Source organism: Pelodiscus sinensis, chromosome 5 (assembly GCF_052426305.1).
Source record: "Pelodiscus sinensis isolate ZL-2025 chromosome 5, ASM5242630v1, whole genome shotgun sequence".
In the NCBI taxonomy this organism is placed as follows: domain Eukaryota; kingdom Metazoa; phylum Chordata; order Testudines; family Trionychidae; genus Pelodiscus; species Pelodiscus sinensis.
In genome coordinates, this window is record NC_143056.1 from 73,879,860 (window position 1) to 73,899,180 (window position 19,321).

Here is a 19,321-nt window from a genome sequence, read left to right on the forward strand (position 1 = left end):
AGTTCAAGAATGCCCTTCTGGAAGGTCCCTGTAAAGGATTCCAGGCAATACTTGACTGCCAAAGCAGCGCTTCAAGTGGCATCTGGTATTGCAGTCTCTAACGCTTGCATCATGACTTCAGCCATCTCCATGTGGCGGCTCATTTCTGGATTATCCACCAAGGCTCGGCAGGCAATTCAGGACCTACCCTTCAATGGCCATGTCCTGTTTGCAGAGTAGATGGAGAGCTGAAAGACTCCCATAATACCCTAAAAACCCTAGGGCTCTACCTGCCAGGCCTGGTATGTAAGCAGTTCAAATTGCAGCATCAAGGGAGCCAGCTGCAGCAGGACCCACTGCACAAAAAGCCCCTGGGCTAAAGAAAGTGCATGAGCCACCCACCTCCCACTCCATCCAGTCAGGCTTGAGTTGCTCCAAACAAGGTGCTAAGAAGTTATTTTGTGGGTATAACTGAGGACATACCAGAACATTCCATGTATCCTACTTTCCCAGTTTTTGGCAACTGCTTTTACCATTTCCTCCCAGCATGATTAGCAATAATTTTGGACAGCTGAATTCTCAGTACAGTAACACATTGTTACAGCCTCCAATTTATTTCCTTTCCCTGCCCATCTCTCTGCCCCATCCCTGTTCAGGGACCCTTCTCATGAGAGTCTCTTCATACAGGAGGTTCAGGGGTTCCTGCACTTGGAGATGATGAAGGAGAATTCATCTCCATACTGGAACAAGGGTTTCTATTCCCAGTGCTTTTTGATCCCAAATGCCAAAGGTTGTCTGCATCCTACCTTAGACCTAAACAAGTACCTACACAAACTACAATTTTGCATGGTCTCCCAGGCCTCCAGTATCCCCTACCTGGATTCAGGAGATAGCCCTGTGACCTGAAGGACACATTCTTCCATGTAGTGTTTGTCCCGGGTCATAGATGCTTCCTCTGCTTTATGGTGGTGTGATGTTATTTTATTAAAATATGACCATATTCTTTGTTGCAATCACTATCCTATAGTTGCAAACAATCTTGTACAAAATGTGGCATGTAGATGTGTATGAAAAAGTTATGATTTTGCTGAATATGATTATGTTAATGGTATGCATATGTCATTTTTGTATTTGAAGTTATGAGTACTGGTGCTCACCTCGACCTGTGCAAGGCCATTTCTGCAACTGCACAGGTTTCAGACCCTGATGAACATCATCACAGAACTATCTGTATCCCCTAACAACTGTCAGAATGTGCATACATCTGCTAGGCCATGTGGTAGCATGCATGTATGTTGTCCATCATGCCAGGCTCCACATGTGACTCCTCCAGGAATGGCTGGCATTGACTTATTCCCAGGTCAGGGACCACTTTGAGAAGATAGTAACCAATCCACCAATGGTACTCTCTTCATTGTGGTGGTGGGCCTAGGATTTTAGACAGTTTACAGTCCTTTTTCCTCTGTAGAGAAGTGAAGTGTGTAATGTAGATCTCCTGTCTTATTTTAGTAAAGTCCATTTGTGGGGAAGGTTGGTTTTTTATGAAAGACTCTAGATTGGAGAGCTCATTTTTGATGTTTTCCTGTTTGCTGTACAGCAGTGGTCCCCAACCTTTTGGAGCTGCCGGGTGCCAGGGGGCGGGGCCGTTCGCCCGCCGGGCGCCAGAGGGCGGGGACACTAGCGCCCCCGGTGGTGGGGCCGCACATACGCTACACCCCCATGAGCCATGCGCGTGGGGCCAGCAACCCCATGCGCTGCGTGGCTACGGGCGGGGCTGCCCATTCGCCGCAAGCCTGCATCCGGCGCCCTCCAGAGCCACGCGCCCAGGGCTGATACCCCGCCCATAGCCACGTGCCCAGAGCCAGCACCTGCCATAGCTGCAAGCCCGTGTTGGGGACCACTGCTGTACAGGATGCTGATCAGGTGGTTCCTCAGTTTTTTTAGATAGTGTATGGCATAATCTCTCACTGTAGCCTGTGCAGTATGTAGATAGCAATGGATTTTTCACCTTCAGTCCATTTGGTATGATGTCCATCTGTTTGCTTTTGGAGAGAAAGATGATATCTGTTTGTACTTGTGCAAGTTTCTTCATGAGGTCGATAGATTTCCACTCTATATGGATAAATGCAGTGCCTTGCATGGTGTCAAGTATCAGAGGGGTAGCCATATTAGTCTGAATCTGAATCCGCTTTTGCAGATTCAGACTAACACGGCTACCCCTCTGATATATTTCTGTAGTTTTCTTTTTTTTTTTTTTTTTACTATCAACGTCTACCCATTGCTGTATTCTCTTTACTCATAAGCTTGCTATCCTATCAGAAATGAAAGTGGCCCTTTGGCAACTTGTATTCCTCAAGATAAACTGCCAGCAAAATAGGAATATGACACTTAGATACCAATAAGTATTGAAGAAAGTCAATCTAGGATTTCAAGGGTTAACCTCCCATCAGGTTCCCAGCCCCAACCCATTGCTAATATGGTATATTTGTTGAGTTCTTCAGGGCTGGGAAGGAGAGGAACTTGCAAATGGCCTTTGGTTTTACCAGTGTAAGAGGGAGGAAGTTTGCACTTTAGCTGAAATTCCCCCTTGCCCATAGTCCCAGGTGAGCGGTGAGCAGGCTCCTGCCAAAAGCAGAACCTGTGGCACTGGGCACAGAATGAAGGGGAACAATCCAAACAACCACACTTCGCTTTTCCAAAATAAGAACAATTGCAAGGTGCATTTTGCAGAGCAAGAAAGAATATGAAATCTACACAGGCTTCAAGGCCTTAATCACCCTCCATACTACCTCATTTTCCTCCCAGCGCCAGGCACAATGATTGGACACATATTTAGAGTGCATCCACATATGCAAGGGAGAAAGAGCAACAGCAAGGGAAAAAGAGGGAAAGATGGTGTATGGAAAAAAGGACCAGAGCAGAGTCTGCTCTGGGAAATTTCAGGATCTAAATCTTCAGATTCTTCCTTACCATTACTCAAGGGGATAGGTACACCTTCCTCGCTGAGTTTCAGAGCCTGAGCTCCAGTCTGAGCCTCAGCAGCTACATTAACTATTTTTAGCCTTGTAGCATGAGTGAGTTGGCCTGGGCTCTGAGACATGCTGCCACAAGTCGTTTCTGCAACATTAGTGTCCCTTTTGGGTATGGAGACACTGTTCTACTCCCATTAAATGTCTTCTTCTAAGAGAGAGCCTTGCTGCCGATGTGATTTCCCCTTCCACAATCCAGTAAGTTCAGAGACCGTAGGGAAACATATGAAGAATCTTAACCATTTTCAGTGAATCACTTAACTCCATATTAGAAGTTGTCATTAGGCAGTGTCCATGGGGTTCTCTTCAGCTTTTTGAACAAATTTAGACCATATCATTGAGGCTGCATTGCTCCCAGAGAGGGGCATCATTGACAATGAGGTATGTTGCTGCATCACTCCAACATGACTACAATTAATGCAGGCTTCTGTCACTGTATTACCATCATAGCAAGCAACACTAATTCAGGCCTGTGTCACTGCATGAAATCAGACAGCTGTAACATCACTGTGCTTCAAACTCACTGTCAATAAAAAACACTGCATCAGTATGTTTACTGGTTATAAAGACAGACTGGACTGGTTTACTGGTATGGCTTGGGCTCTGTGCTGTTTGTTATGTAGTAAGCACCTGCCTATGGGAGATCAGGCTGGTGACAGACTTCCTGTTACAGCACCACAACTACTTGAAATGAGATTTATGCAAACTTGGTTATGATGTCACACTGAGCTGATACAGCCCAGGGACTATCTCCCTTCTACAGACATTTGATAAAATCAGGAACTTCAGATAAGTCTAGGGAAGGTTCTCACCTCAGAACCGATTACAGAAAAGTATGAAAGCTAAATAGGGAGATCCATCACAGCAAAGGGACTTCAAGGAGTCCAAAGATCTCACTTTTGTTGTGTGGTGTTTTTTTGTTTTCTGATACAATTTTTAAAATCAGTTATTCTGGATGTTTGAAAATTGAAATTAGAAAATTCACTAAGAAGTTGGCTGAATGTTGCAAGCTTGCAAAATGGAAGGATTTCCCCTCATTTCCCCTGTGAGTATATGGGGTTAATTCCAAATATGGCTCATTGGGTTCAGCAACAAAAGACAAAGCAAATTAGAATTTACTATTTGAGAATGCCTCTTTTTGTCAGTATTTGTAATGCCGGAAAGTTAGTCTCAGGTCAATGTATAAAGCTAGAGATAAGATTTCTCATGAATGGAAAGTTAATGTTTGCTCTCTGAGCTTCTATAGTTTTTGATCTTCAGTTGTTTTCACTGATTAATTTCATAGTATTTTTGCATTTGATGGATGTAAAGTCAATAAAACTCTTCTCCAAAGTTAGCTTTATGGTATAAAGTTGGGTTTTGTTTGAAGTTGTACTTAGTTATATTCTGAATACTTAAACATTATTTGATGTATTTAAAATAACTGCTGGTCTGTGAGAGAAAAGCGGCCAAGTGCTGGTTTTATATTCTGGAAACTCCACGGCTGCTTGCTATGTGCAAGGGACAAGAGTCTAGTATCTGGATTCAGTTTCTATAGATTGAGATTTTTATCTAAAATATGAGTCAAATCTCCTAAATCTCCACTACTTCACCCCATCCATCTGCATATAATGGGGCTGGAAGCTTTCCTTTTTTGAATTATAAAAACTCATCTGAAAAGTTCAAGATAAAAACCTTAACTACATTTCTATTTTTTTTCCAGAGACAAAACATTGCTTTTTATAAGTGATCATTGAGCTTTTCTGTCCCTTTTGCCTTTGATGATTGTTATACTGTCAACTCTTATTTTAAAGTAATTAATTTGAGGGTTGTTTCATCACCCAGCTGCTCAGAAGCATTAGTTTTGTAATGGAGAATTTTTGAATTAGAATGGGTAGGTGATAGCCTTGGATACACTTGTTAATTCTATATAAACTCAGAGAAATCAAATGGGGGATTTTACTTGGCATATGTTGTACTATACATGCCATGTGTACTCAGAAGACAGTACAGTCCCAGGGACACTTTGGCAAAATATGTACCATGTTTTCTCTTTGCCATATCCCTTTACCCTACCCATCCTACAAAAAGATACCCTTTTTAATTGCGTTCAGTTGTTGGCATCCATGATGATAACAAAATGTGTGTGACTGCAGCAAGATGTCTCTCTTAACAGTATTGCAACATTTCTGAGATTAGGGACTATGGAATCCAATAACTTAGTAACTAAGTCTCAGTTTATTAAGAAAGTTGTTTCACTGGCCTGCTGTTCAGAAACATCCAGATTTGTAAACAGGAGTCTCTGAAGTATATTGGTGGATGATGGCCCCATGGAACACTTTTTAACTCTAAGTGCCAGAGAAGTTAAATGAAAATATTTTATATGGCACATGCTTTACTTATAGGCCACGCATACTCAGGAGACAATACAGCCCTAGGCACACTTAGGGTTGCCAGATGGTTTCAACAAAAATACTGGACACACTTGACATTACATCACAATTTACATTATATCGTATTTAGAAAATACCAGACATTTATATTTTCTCAATTTGTTTCCCGAACAGAAAGCTCAAATACTGGACTGTCCGGTTCAAAGCCGGACACCTGGCAATCCTAGGCACACTTTGGCAAAATTTGCACCAGGTTTTCTCTTTGCCATCTCCCATCACCCTATCTTCCAAAAAGATACCTCTCGATTGCTTTCAGTTATTGGCAACCATGTCTGCTAGCAAAAAGTGTATGACTGCAGCAGGATCTCTCTTTTTACACACTATTGCAACATTTCTCAGACTGGAGACCATTAAATCCAATAGTTGCCCTATGAGAGGAAGAAGTATGCAAAACTCTTACTGTCCCATATTGCCTAAGTCATAGTCCAGTCAGTCTGTCTATGAATCTATCAGTATCATAATTTGAAAAGGATTTGAGTGAATTGAATGAATATTGAGATTTCCACTGTTCTCCATAAGTGACTCTCTGGGCTTATTTTGAGGTCATGCCACAATTCTGAATTCTCTGAAAAGCATTAATATAAAAATTAACTCAATCTGAGAATATGAGGAAAAAGAGAGAGAAGGAGTTTCCCAACTGCTCTAAGGGTCTCATTCACCTATAACACTTTCTCAGGAGTCTCTCTTCCACTTTCAAATTACAGGATATGGCATGAATAAAAATCCAACACCATCTGCCCATTATTATAACTTTAGTTTATCTATTCATATTGGAGCTCTAGCTACACTGTCTAGAGGACAGACTCTTTTTAGTGCAAAATAAAATCACATTTTATGGAATCATCTGGCAGAACAATTTTTTTTAAATTTATGTGATCAAAAATAGATAACCAAATTTTCCAAAAATTTAAAATTTTATTTTGAATGTAGTTGTTTTGCTTACCCACAATTTGAGCACACATAGCTTCACTGTAAGTGGCTGGCCCACTGGGATTTTCAGGGGACAGCCTTTAGCTGTTTACAGAGACTGGGCTTCTGTGAAGTGACACTTCTTTCTTCTGTCCCTTCCCTTTCAGTTGAGGGTGTGTCTGTAACTGCCTTCCTCCTAATTCTGCTAGAAAACCATTAAGCTTTGTTTGGAAAGTGATTGTTCAATAGAATTAAATAGTCACAGCTTTTTTTCTTTGGAGGTTACACAATTAATGTGGAAGATGGATTGGAACAAATCCTATAAACTGGGACAAATCTCCTCTTTAGTGCACTTCTAGATCTAGCCACTTCAACAATAAGGCAAAAAGCTCTACCATGCAAACCTCTGTCTAGTGCTATCCTGAGATGCCTGAACATCTTTAATGAGGTGCCTACAGAACAAACAGTTTGGTATGAAATCTTGTGTTTATGAGAAGAAAAAGAAATCCTCCATAGCTAGCATGTCCAGCACATTTGCATTTCATTGTGGGCCACTGAAGCTGATATGGACTGTGGAGTGAAGAGGTTAACATTATTTCCTCATCCTTTCTAAAAAGAGTTTTGTGATTTTTTCCAAGGAAATAAAGTTGAGTTTGTCTATAAATCCAGTCTCAGCTGCACATCACGGGGACTTGGGTATTTCTGAATCACACACCCGGACAAAAATTCCCAAACAGAATTCAGTAAATGTATATTCTGATTGAACCATATGACAAAATCTTAAAGAAAAACATTCAGACTAGTATTTGGAAATCATTTGGACCACTTACAACTCTTTTCAATTTGTGTCATCTACACTGTCCAAATAGCTTGCGGATATTTTCTAGTTGCAGTAATTGTATCTAGGTTTGCTGTGCCAAGGGGTAGCATTGGGTAATTCTCCCTATAATAATGCGAACAACATATTTGATTTGTGTGTTTGCTGAACACTTGCTTGAGGTTGAAAGATGGTGTAGGATAACATACTGTAACTCAGGGCATGTAGGAAAAGAGACCAGCTTCAAAGTACAATCAGTTCCTAGCAAAACTTCCTGTCACCCTTCCTTAGAAGGCATGGACAGCCATAATACACATAAATTAAAATCTTTACATGATTAAAAAGTAACATATGCTGCTCTTATTTCCTGTCTGGAAAATGCTTTCAGATCAATGTGTATCATGGAGTTAATGACTAAAAGTACATGGTAAAATATGAACCTGATAGGAGGGTGGGTAGCTTGCCCAAAGTGTACAGTGAAGGGGAGGTCAGAGAGCACAGGAGCAGATGATGGTGTCAATGGGAGGAAACAGCAGAAAAAATTCTTCTTTATTCTTGGCGATAGACAGAAATAAAAATTTAACTAAACCTAAAGCAGAAACTAAACAGTGATTTAAGGAAGAATCTTTGAGATTAATTCTATGAAGGACAGATAAAACATCCAGTCTTACTATAATAGAGTTCATCAAGAAAAAAGAAGAGAGAAAACAGAAATTGTCATGAATGTATTACAGATCTTCCATCTCTCCCAAACTGCTCAGCGAATCTATTTAGATACACTGGGGATAGGAGGTTCCATTTTAAGGTCCTTGCGAGGGGCAAACTGGCATGGAATGCAAGAATTGATATTTTCTCTTTGTCCAAGGAAGCAGTGACTAGGAAGGCTGATAAACCATAAGGCTGAGACTTTAAGATGAAAATTTTCAAAAAAGAATGCCTAAAATCTAGACATCTAACTCCATATTTAGTCACCTAAATAAAAGAGGCCTGAGTTTTACAGGTGCTGAGAACCCACATCTCCCATTAAAGACAGATTTGTGAGTGATAATTAAGTCATTTTTAGATAGGTGTCTAACTTTTAAGTACCCAATTTTTTTAACCCAATTTTTTTTTTTTAGTCCTGGTAGCTTTTAAACTTTTTAGACTTTAAAATCTTATTTAGATTACTCTCTTGCCTGTTTACTTGCACTTCATTTCTGACTTGGATTTCAATTGGCTATAATACAAAATCTTTGCAGCTAAAACCAATGCTGACTGACTTTGTAACTGTACTTAATATGTTACACTAGCTTTCAAATAAATAGAAGAAACCGTTAACTTTTACCTCTAGGAGTTTGAGAGACCACTGGCTGCTAAAAACATACTAAAACATGGGAATATGAAAAGTTTGCTATTTGATTATTTTCTTTCTGGAACAGATGCCTTCTCTCATCAGACATTTGTCTTGTGCCATTCTTCCTGTAAATACTGATGGCAGCTCAGACTTCTCCATGTGACTTTGCAGTTCTCTTGTGTGGGAGGCTTCGGAGATAGGTCAATCCCAGAACAAAAGAATCATCACATAACAATTTTCTCTGGGTCCTTACCTTACTCTTTAATTTGGGGCATCACAAATAGTAAGAGAAAAATATTAGGAAAGAAGCGAGAAGGAAAGAAAAAAGTTCTCTTCCTTATTTAAAATTGACAGTATTTATACATCTGCTTGGCCTTCTTGCCAATGGCTGCTTCCCCAGAGATATAAATGTGAGGTTTGTTATGCTTTATAAAACTTTAGACGGATGACAGATGTCAGGTTCACAGATTTCCTTGGTGGTGGCTGAGGCCCTTTCTTTACAGGATGCTGCTGTGGAATGTGTTAAGTGGCTTCTGACCCTTTCTGGAACTTGTTAGTGTTTGGCTGAATATGTTTCACTGATATAGCATTTGATCCTTCTGGAGGTCTGGAATACGTTCAGTCTAAGGTATTTTAGGTGAAAGGAAACACACAAATGTTTTCACTGAAATGATCTGTATGACATAAAGGAATATTTTAATTGCACTTCGTATAACTAGCATGTACTAGTTTTTTTTTCTTTTGGGTGTTGAAGTTTCTATTAAAAAAATAAAAAAATATTTCTCATGAATGAAGAGTGGGGAGAGTCAATGATTGTTACAAATTACTATGAAGAAGCAGTAAGACTCATGTCTTCTAAAGGAGAGATTTCAGAAATTCTTACTGACGTGACTGTAATCAGACTGCTGCATGAGTATGGAAATGAAATACACTAGGGCCTGGTTTACACTAGGAGTTTACACAAAATTTAGCTGCATACGGTCAATTTTCTAAATGATTAGTCTAACCTACCAAGCCTGTTTTGTCAACTTTAAGGGCCGCTGAAGTAATTTTTGGTCACTCTTGATTTCAAGGGGTATGTCTACACTACAAAGTTAATTCGAACTAACAGACGTTAGTTCGAATTAACTTTGATAGGTGCTACACTAGCGCTCCGCTAGTTCGAATTTGAATCGAACTAGCGGAGCGCTTAGTTCGAACTAGGTAAACCTCATTCTATGAGGACTAGGCCTAGTTCGAACTTACTAGTTCGAATTAAGGGCTGTGTAGCCCCTTAATTCGAACTAGTGGCAGGCTAGCCCTCCCCAGCTTTCCCTGGTGGCCACTCTGGCCAACACCAGGGAAACTCTACTGCCCCCCTCCCGGCCCTGGACCCCTTAAAGGGGCACGGTCTGGCTACGGTGCCCGTGCCAGGTGCAAGTCTGCCAGCACCCAGCTAGCAGACCCTGCACCTGGCACGGCTCGAGCCAGCCACCCGCTGCCCCCCAGCCTTTCCCCTCTTCCCGGGACCAGGCTGGCAGCTCCCGGGAGCTTGCCCGGGACCGCAAGAGGCGGGCACCCACCTGGGTTAGTGCGGACATCGTGGACCTCATCCACGACCTCCGCACTAGGCACAGGAAAGTGGCCGTCCAGGGCAGGAGAGCTGCCAGCCTGGCCACCCAGGAGCAGGTGTGCATGAAAATCAAGGTGGTCCATTGAGACCCCCGACCCTGAGCCCTGATCTTACAATGGCCGTACTGGGTCAGACCAAAGGTCCATCTAGCCCAGTAGCCTGTCTGCCGACAGCGGCCAACCCTATGGACCCTGGAGGGGATGGACTGAAGACAGTGACCAAGCCATTTGTCTCGTGCCATTCCTCTCCAGCCTTCCACAAGTTTTGGGCAGGGACACCACTCCTACCCCTTGGCTAATACCACTCCATGGACCCAACCTCCATCACTTTATCTCACTTCTCTTTAAACTCTGTTCTAGTTCTAGCCTTCACAGCCTCCTGCAGCAAGGAGTTCCACATGTTGACTCTTTGCTTTGTGAAGAACAACTTTCTGTTACTAGTTTGAAGCCTGCTACCCATTCCTTTCCTTTGGTGTCCTCTAGTCCTTCTATTATGGGAACTAATGAAGAACTTTTCTTGATGCACCCTCTCCACCCCACTCATGCTTTTATAGACCTCTATCCTATCCCCCCTCAGTCTCCTCTTTTTGAAACTGAAAAGTCCCAGTCTCTTTAGCCTCTCTTCATATGGGACCTGTTCCAAACCCCTGATCGTTTTAGTTGCCCTCCCCTCTCCCACCCTCTCTCTTCCCCTCTCCCACCTCCTTTTCCCAGTTTCCCCGAGTTTTGTTCAATAAAGAGAGATTCTATTTTTGACCACACGTTTTCTTTATTTTGTACATCAGGAAGGGGGGCTAGGGAAGGGTAAGTGGAAGGAGGTGAGGGAGGAATGGGGCACGAGCCCCCGATGGGGAGGACTGGGCTGGCTCTGCGGGCTTCTGGGGGTGGAAGCTCTCCTGCAGCCCCCCAATTGTCCCCTCTCCCCAGATGGCAGCCTGCGGCAAGTGCAGCCGGTCTGATGGCTGAGTGCTGTGATGTGCCCAGTGTGGGTACTCCAGGCAATCCAAGCCAGGACTGCTTTGCAAGCGGGGCACCCCTGAGAACTGTCTGTCTGGGGTGGGGGTCGGGTCCCTTTAAGCACAGCCCTCGGCTAGCCTGAGACAGCAGCTCCACGGTCTAAGTCCTCATCTGATGCCCTGCCGGCACTGCTTCCAGCCATCCTTAACCCCAGTTCAGGGTCCACTTAATGTGGACATGCTAGTTTGAATTAGCAAAATGCTAATTCGAACTAGTTTTTTAGTCTGGATCCGTTAGTTCGAATTAACTTAGTTCGAATTAACTAATTCGAACTAAGTTAGTTCAAATTAGCGCTGTAGTGTAGACATACCCAAGAGGAGTAACATTATTCCTGACGTTACCTGATCAAGTTTATAATAGTGTAGAAGCACCGTTGGCGAAAGTCGAGTCTATTGGCTTCTGGGAGGCATCTCATTGTGCCCACTCTGACCACTTTGGCCAGAACTTGTACCTCTACTGCTCTCCAGGTGAATCAGAAAAGCCCCAGGAAAGTTTGAATTTAACTTCCTGTGCATCCAACATTGCAAGCACACCTCAGTGTGAGCAGAATACTGTGGCACACATGGCCATGACTTCTAGTACTTCCGTGATTTCCAATACTTCAAGTTCCATGGGCTCAAGTTCCCAGGCACACAAAAGAGTATAGGGTGGAGTGTCCGGGAGATTTTGGACCTCATCGAGGCATGAGGAAAGGAATCCAAACAAAACGCATACATTTACGTGAAGATAGCAAACTGGCCAAAGGATATTCCAGGGATGCCCAGCAGTGCATAGTCAAAATAAAGGAGTTGAGGCAGTCCTACCACAAGGAAAAGGAGGCGAGCAGACGGTTTGATGCAGCACTTCACACTTGCCAGTTCTCAAACAGCTGGATGCAATTCTGGCAAGGAGGGGGACTCCTGACAAGCTTCTCAAGCCTGACTGTTGAGTCTGGCCAAGACACTCCTGGGATCAGTGTGGAGGACAGCGTGGTAGTGGAGAGAGAGGGGGAGGAGGAGAATGGCCAGCCGGTGATTGATGAGAGTCAAGAACTTTTTATCGTGCTGGAGCTAGTCCCCTCCTCCCAGGATGTCTCCCAGTCGAGCACCGGTCCTGGGAAGACACCTCCAGTGAGTTTACAATTTTTTTCTTACTAAAAGTGGATTAAGGCAATTGGGTGTGATGTGCAGCACACTCTGTGCCTACACAGCCCGGGGGAAGAGCGGAGGGAAGGAAACAGCTTGTTATGTCTGCAGATGGAGCAGAAATCTTCCCTGTACATCTCCATGAAGCTCTCAGACAGGAACTCTTTAATCCTTCTCACAAGGTTTCTGGGAAGGAAGCCTTATTACATCCTCCACGGTAGGCCATGTTCCCACGCTAAGCCACCAGTAAGTGGTCTGACATCATTGAACCACAAGCATTGCAGCATAAGGCCCAGGTTTCTGGCCACATTCAGTCAGCATCCACTCCCAATCACTCTTATGTGAGCCAGAGAAGACTGATATCTCTCATGGCAACCTGGATGGAGGAGGAGGGGAAGCTATTAATACTCTCTCTGGAGAGCCATGTGTGCTGGACACAGATCCTACCCCCCGTCCCCCCATCTACAGGCTCCTGCAGACTGGGCAAGTAGTACTGTCCCAGGAAGCCATATGTGCTGGAACCAGCATGTGCCGTACACAGAGGGAAGCCGTCCTGCCTCGTCTGCCCTACTCCTGCATACAGGCTTCTGCAGTCTGGGAAAGTAGCACTGTCTCTGGAAGTCACATGTACCAGACACAACACTGTCCCTTTGGCATAGCTGGACTCTGCCGCTCACCCACCTACCTGCCTCTGAACCATGTAAGTCCCTATGCTCCCCTGAGAACTCTGTATACCTGCCATACAGTGGCCACTTTAAAGTACAACTTTGGCCTTGCACAGAACACATCTTCATTGTCTTTATAGAGACCTTTGCTGTATGCTAACAGATTAGGGTTAGGCATAACACAACGTATCTCCTGTAATGTGTGTCCTTGTAACTACTCATTACAGTGGGAACAGCAGCCAGCTTGCTGCATACTCCCCTGGCTCCAGCAGCTGTCCACATGGCACAGATTCACAGGTGAAAATGGACAAGGGAAGAAATGTTCAAAGAGTAAATGGACTGCATGAATACACTCATGGAGGAGATACAGGCAGAGCACCAGGATACAGTCACAGAACACCAGGAAAGGAGAGCATGCAGAGAGTTGCAGGCAAGGCAACAGGACAGCATCTTTGCCTCCCTGACGATAGTGATGGAGCATCTGGCTGCATGCCTGGAGAAGGCATTCTGTCTCAGCCACCCCACCCTGCCAGATAAATTTCACCCTTACTCTTGCAAAGATTATGGAGCACACAGTAGGCTGACACTATAAAGGGTATATGTGTTTGCTGAGATACAACCTGGTCAGGAGACTTTGAAATTTCTCTTTAAATGTCTAAAAGCACATTCAACCACGATTCTGCATTTGCTCAGCCTGTAGTTGAACTGCTCATTATTGGGGTCCAGGCTGCCCATGTACAACATCATTAGCCATGGGAGCAAGGGGAGTCTCCAAGGATCACATTTGGCATTTCCACATCTCTGATTCTGATTTTCCTGTCTGGGAAAAAAGTTCCAGTGTGCATCTTTCTGAAGAGACAGGAGTTCCTAAAGATGCATGTGTCATACACCTTTCCCAATTATCCCACACTGATGTCAGTGAAACAGCTCTTGTGATCCACCAGCGCCTGCAGCACCATGGAGAAGTACCCCTTGTGGTTTATGTATTCCTTGGCAAAGTGGTTGGGGGTCAAGATGGGGATGTGTGTTCCATCTATTGCCCCACTGAAGTTAGGGAACCCCATCGCAACAAAACTATTCACCATGATATCTACATTTCCCAGAATCACAGCTCTCCATAGAAAATAGTATTGATTGCCTTTGGTACTAGTATAAAAACAGCCCCCACTGTAGATTCCACTCTGAATTGATTCCCAACTGAATGGTAGCTGTCTGGAGTTGCAAGCTTCCAGAGGGCTATTGCCAAGTGATTCTCCACAGTCAGAGCGGGTCTCATTTGGGTATTCTTGCACTTCAGGGCAGGGGAAAACCATTCACAAACTTCCAAGAAAGTGGCCTTGCACATTCAGAAGTTTTGCAGCCACTACTGATCATCCCATCTCTGTATCACAATGCAGTCTCACCAGTCTGTGCTTGTCTTATGGTGCCAAAACCAGTGTTCCACTGTGTTCACAGGATTGACTGGCTGCTCCACTTCCAACAGTGCAAGGGCTTGCATAAACAGTGACTCCATGCCAACCTGAGATTTGTCCTCATCCTCTTCCTGGCAAAATGACATGCATATGCTCTTGAAATAGTGCACCGTTAGGCTCACCAAAGCAGACATCAACATCACAATGGTTTGATGCATACCAGGACCCATGCCAGTGCTATTATGGAATCTCTGTGGGCAACTAGGACAAGAAACGGTGTGAAAAGACTGCTTCCTGTTGATCTCAAGCAAAGGGGGAGGGACTAGATGAGGGCATTATAGTACACTGATGATATGAACCCATAACCACCCACTGCATAGTTTTGGTCCCAGTGGGCGCCAGGAGCATAATGCAATGCTACCCATGGTGCATCACTCTCAGACTTGACAGAAGGCTCCCTAATGGGGATGTGTTACTTTAGACTATATTGAATTCTTCCCCGCTGTGAGGACATGGACCTTTGACTTTGTAAAACTGGGGGACCAGAAATCGACTATAATAGATTCGACCTTATCTTGTAATGTAGACATGGCCTGAGTTAAGTTGCAGAGACTGTAGAAGCTAGATCATCAATTCAGAACATTATCAACCTGATCAGCCTCTTGAGCTTTAATACAGACCAGTTTCTTATTTTGTTCCCCAGTATCCAGGAAATAAAGTACACCATTCAGCCCCTTTTGGCTTCAGGAATTGTTACCATCTAACTGTTGAAGGTGTGAGAAATCAGGATTATTTAGTGTTTCTGATCACTTGTAGTTGGAGAGGGCATGAAGAAAGGATGTGGAGAAGAAACCATGAGCACTAAAGAAAATCCATGCTATACTCCGACCTGTACCTACCTATCTGAAATATGAGAATTGGTATACACTTCCCTATTGGCCTATTTCTGGATGAAGGCAGGTTCTGCCAAAGTCATACTGACCTGGAAGGAGGGCTGGAATTATTCTGTGATCTGGGCTTTCCGTCTGTGTTTTGGGACCAGGTCTTACCCCTCAAATAAGAGGATTTGTTTTTCTGATATCTCTGGTTTTGGGTACAAGTGAATATAGCTTCTTCCCTGTGTGAGAACCTACAGACCTTCTTAGACAGCTGCTTATCCTGGTTGTTATCTACCACTTCATCAAGCTGTTCCTGAACAGTGATGTCTGAGAATATTGAGGCATAGAAGATTTGCTTAGAATAAATTACCCGTTGGCCAACAAGTTTGTTCTATGGATTCCCTAAGGTCATGGCAATGATCTGTCTGCCTGTTCAGTATTGTTTTCAGCTTGGTTCTAGGAATTCTGGCTTTTTAGGTCATCTTTTCAAGAACATTCTAACAAACATTGCTAGCAAACTACATAGCACCAGGGAGGCTCTGAAGAACACTGAAGAAGCTTCAAAATCCCTTCTAAGGTTTACTTCTATCTTTCTTATCTTTTGGGAAGAAATCCTCCTCTAAGGGAAATACCATATCCTTTTCCAGAAATGCCACTGCTGCAGTGTTGCTGGAGAAAAGTATTGTTTCGGTTCTAAGATGCAGTAGTATTTCAGTGCCTTGCCATCTCACCCTTTCCCCTTTATATGTCTACACTGAAGAGTTTTTCCAGAGAAATGGCCATTTTCTGGAAAAACTACACTTACGTCCACACTGCTATTGTGTTCTTTCGACAGAAAGTCAAAAGAATGGAGGAGTTTTTCCAACAGCAGTAAACCTCTTTCTATGAGGCAGAAGCCTTTTTCTGAAAAAGCTTTTTCAGAAAAAGGCATGTGTGGATGCGGAAGAGAGTGTTTTTTTGACAGAAGAAGTCTTCAGGAAAAAGCACAGGTGCTCTGGTGACCACTCCATCCACAGTAATCACAACTAAAATGTGAGATAGCATCCAATCAATGAGTACGCTATCTTTGCTTTTTTCGTTGCGCTTTTGCTGTGTTGATGCTCTTTTTTGAAAAAAGCTTTTCTGGAAGATCTCTTCCAGAAAAGCTTCTTCTGAAAGAAGTTTGCATTCTAGATGTAGCCTGAGTTTCACACTCCTCCCTACTGCCATCTTTGAAGGAGTAATCAATGGAGAAAGTCAAATTCTGTTTTAGTTTTCAATGGGAAATATTTTCCCCATGTGCTAGCCTGCTCATCTATTTGCTCTGGCAGGATCTTAATGACAGTTATCACCTTACGCCTCATGTTTTCAAACAAATCTCGTGGGAGGATGGGTGAGATAACTTCTCTTGCTTTTCTAGCTTGGTTTTATCATAATTTGAAGCTAAGAGTACCCCTTTCCTTAGAGAAGAAGATCAATCTAATGACAGCAGATGAAGATCTGGAAGACTTTTTGACTTTTTCCTGTTTTGGGGGTTTCTTTTGAGGTAGAGGTTATAAATCCTTTGAGCATCTGCTTCCTTTTGGGATGATGTTCTCTTTTGGATATCAGTCATCTTGCATGGGAGGGAACCCCTAAGCCCCAGTTCCCATGATCAGATACATAATTACAGAGGAGGAAGCATAGATGAACAACCTTAGCACTTCTTTTTGGCAGTAAGAAGAGTGAGAAAAGATACTAGACTCTTTGCCAAATGACTCAATTACTTACATAAAAGCCTGGGCTGTGATCCTGGAGATTTTCTCTTGCATTGAATTAGATTGGGGGAAGGTAAGTTTAGGGAGATTAATTCTGAAGAGCGAACAATCAGAGAAGATAATCAATTCTAGGTAGACTTAGCTGTTTGGGGAGGGATACACAGACCCAGTCAAGTCAAGACTCTAAGCCCCTTTCCCTGGCCACAGCAGGGGGTACATAAACTGGGAGGTATTATGGTAGATATCCTCCTTTTAGCTCCTAAGAAGGTCTTCTTGTGCTGTTTGGAGTCATTTGTAATGCTGAGGGAAAAAAACAACAAGGGAAGGGGCCTGGCAGAAGTTTCCATTAAGGGATTAACCTCCCCCCCCCCCGACATTTCAGTTCCCTAAGGGAGAAAAGACAGAATGGTGGGAAGGATTTCAATTAATGCAGTTCCAAAATTTGATTAAAAACTAGGATTGCAACCGATAATTAGGATCACTGAGCAGTCAGTCTACATATTAAAGACAGAGAATCTAGCAGAACAGATCTGGACATATCTGTGGTGTAGACCAAATATCTCAGACTGGGGGAGAGGTCAGAATGTAGAAACAAGATATTAATTGGAATTATGATGTTTAAAAAATAAGAGAGTCATTTAATGTATTAAACTATTTTCAATATTTGTGTTGCTCTTGAATGTCAAAACATCTCAGGATAAGAACAAATTATAGAAATGTTGGTATTTACTTCCAAATTATAATTTCCTCTACCAGCAAAGTCTACTGCATTGTTGTTGCTATCTTGAGTTTGGAAATAGGAACTGTTTCTGATGTCAGCAGCAGTCTAGACTCTGGGGATCTATTAGACAGGGCTGGGAGTGGGAACCAAAGAAAGAAAGAAAGATTAATTTTTTAAAATTTAGTAAAACCATTGAGTTATGCACAACTAATATTAAGCATCACCAAACTTATTCAAAAATACCTAACGCCTTACACGATATACTCGCTCTATTGCAGGAGGCCACTTCACCAATGTTGATAGTGGTTGCAGGCTGGTACCGGAAAAGGTGGGGCCTTAAGTGGATGGAGCAGGGCCTCAGCTGGAAGGGGCAGTTCCCTCTATGCACCACATGTGATGGGGAGGAGACTTCGTGCACTCCCCATGGAGCAGGGGAGCATGGGAGATCTCTTCCCCTTCCCCCCGACTTCACCCTGCCAGGGGTATGTGGTGCCCCAGAAGGAACCGCCAGTTCCCTCTGGTGCCGCATGCCCCTGGCAGGGGGAGGAGACTTCGCGCACTCCCCCACCCGCAAATCTAATTGGCCTGGGGACAGGGGAGAACACAAGGTCTTCTCCTCCCTGCCAGCTATCATGCCCAGCGGGAAGCGCCAGCCATTTTGAACTGCCGGTAGTTCCCTCTGGCGCTGTGCACCCTGGAGGGGAAAGGAGACTTTGTGTGCTCCCTGCCCCCAGACCAAAATTGGCCTGGAGGGTGGGAGAGCGCACGAAGTATCCCACCCCTGCTCTGCCAGGGCATGTGACATCTAGAGGGAACCACCAGCTGTTTTGAACAGTGGGCAGTTCCCTCTGGTGCTACACATCCCTGGCAGGGGGAGGAGACTTTATGTGTTCCCCCACCCCTGGGTCTCGATTGGTCTGGGGGCGGGGGCATGGCAGGGCAGCTGCAGGCAGGATGAAATGGCTTTGGGGGCTGCATCTGGCCTGTGGTCCATATCTTGCCCACCCCCACTCCAGGACTCAGTGTTTGGGATTTTCCAGGGGTCTGAAACAGGGGTCAGGCAGGACAATACAAATGCTTATAGCACCAGTTAACTTTTCTGAATTCTGGTCCTAGAACAAATGATCAGAAATTAAGTGTTTCAGTCTTTTAGTTCCAAGATTACTACACACAGGATTACCACTGACTAGCAGTCTCAAACTTCAGCATCATTCACACAGACCACCCACAACCACCCAGAGCCAGCATTTAAGGCAGGCGTCAATCTGCACAGTTGATGGTGAGGAGAATAGATTTCTACCACTATGAGGGAGGAGGCATGCAATCTGCCTTCACCTGTGCTATTAATACAGCATCATGGCCAGTGCAGAGTAGAGCGGAAGAATGACTTCTCGTGTCTTGCTCACAACACGCCTGTTAATGCATCCTGGTGTGTTGTGAGCAAGACACGAGAAGTCATTCTTCTGCTCTACTCTGTGCTGATTAGGCCTCAGTTGGAATATTGTGTCCAGTTCTGGGTACCACATTTCAAGAAAGAGAAATTGGAGCAGGACCAGAGAAGAGCAACAAAAATTATTAAAGGTCTAGAGAACAAGACCTATGAAAAAAGTCTGAAAGAACTGGGCTTGTTGAATTTGGAAATGAGACGATTGAGTGGG

General features: G+C 43.8%; 1 protein-coding gene across 1 annotated transcript in view; it reads left to right on the top strand.

Annotated features, from left to right (window-relative positions):
* Nucleotides 1–3,759: 3,759 nt before the first annotated feature.
* SPI1 (Spi-1 proto-oncogene) overlaps nucleotides 3,760–19,321 on the top strand; it is a 38,087-nt gene continuing 22,525 nt past the window's right edge. The window contains exon 1 of the mRNA XM_006113437.5: nucleotides 3,760–4,053. Coding sequence (XP_006113499.1) covers nucleotides 4,009–4,053 — 45 coding nt within the window. The 5' untranslated portion in view covers nucleotides 3,760–4,008. The remainder of the gene's footprint in view (nucleotides 4,054–19,321) is intronic.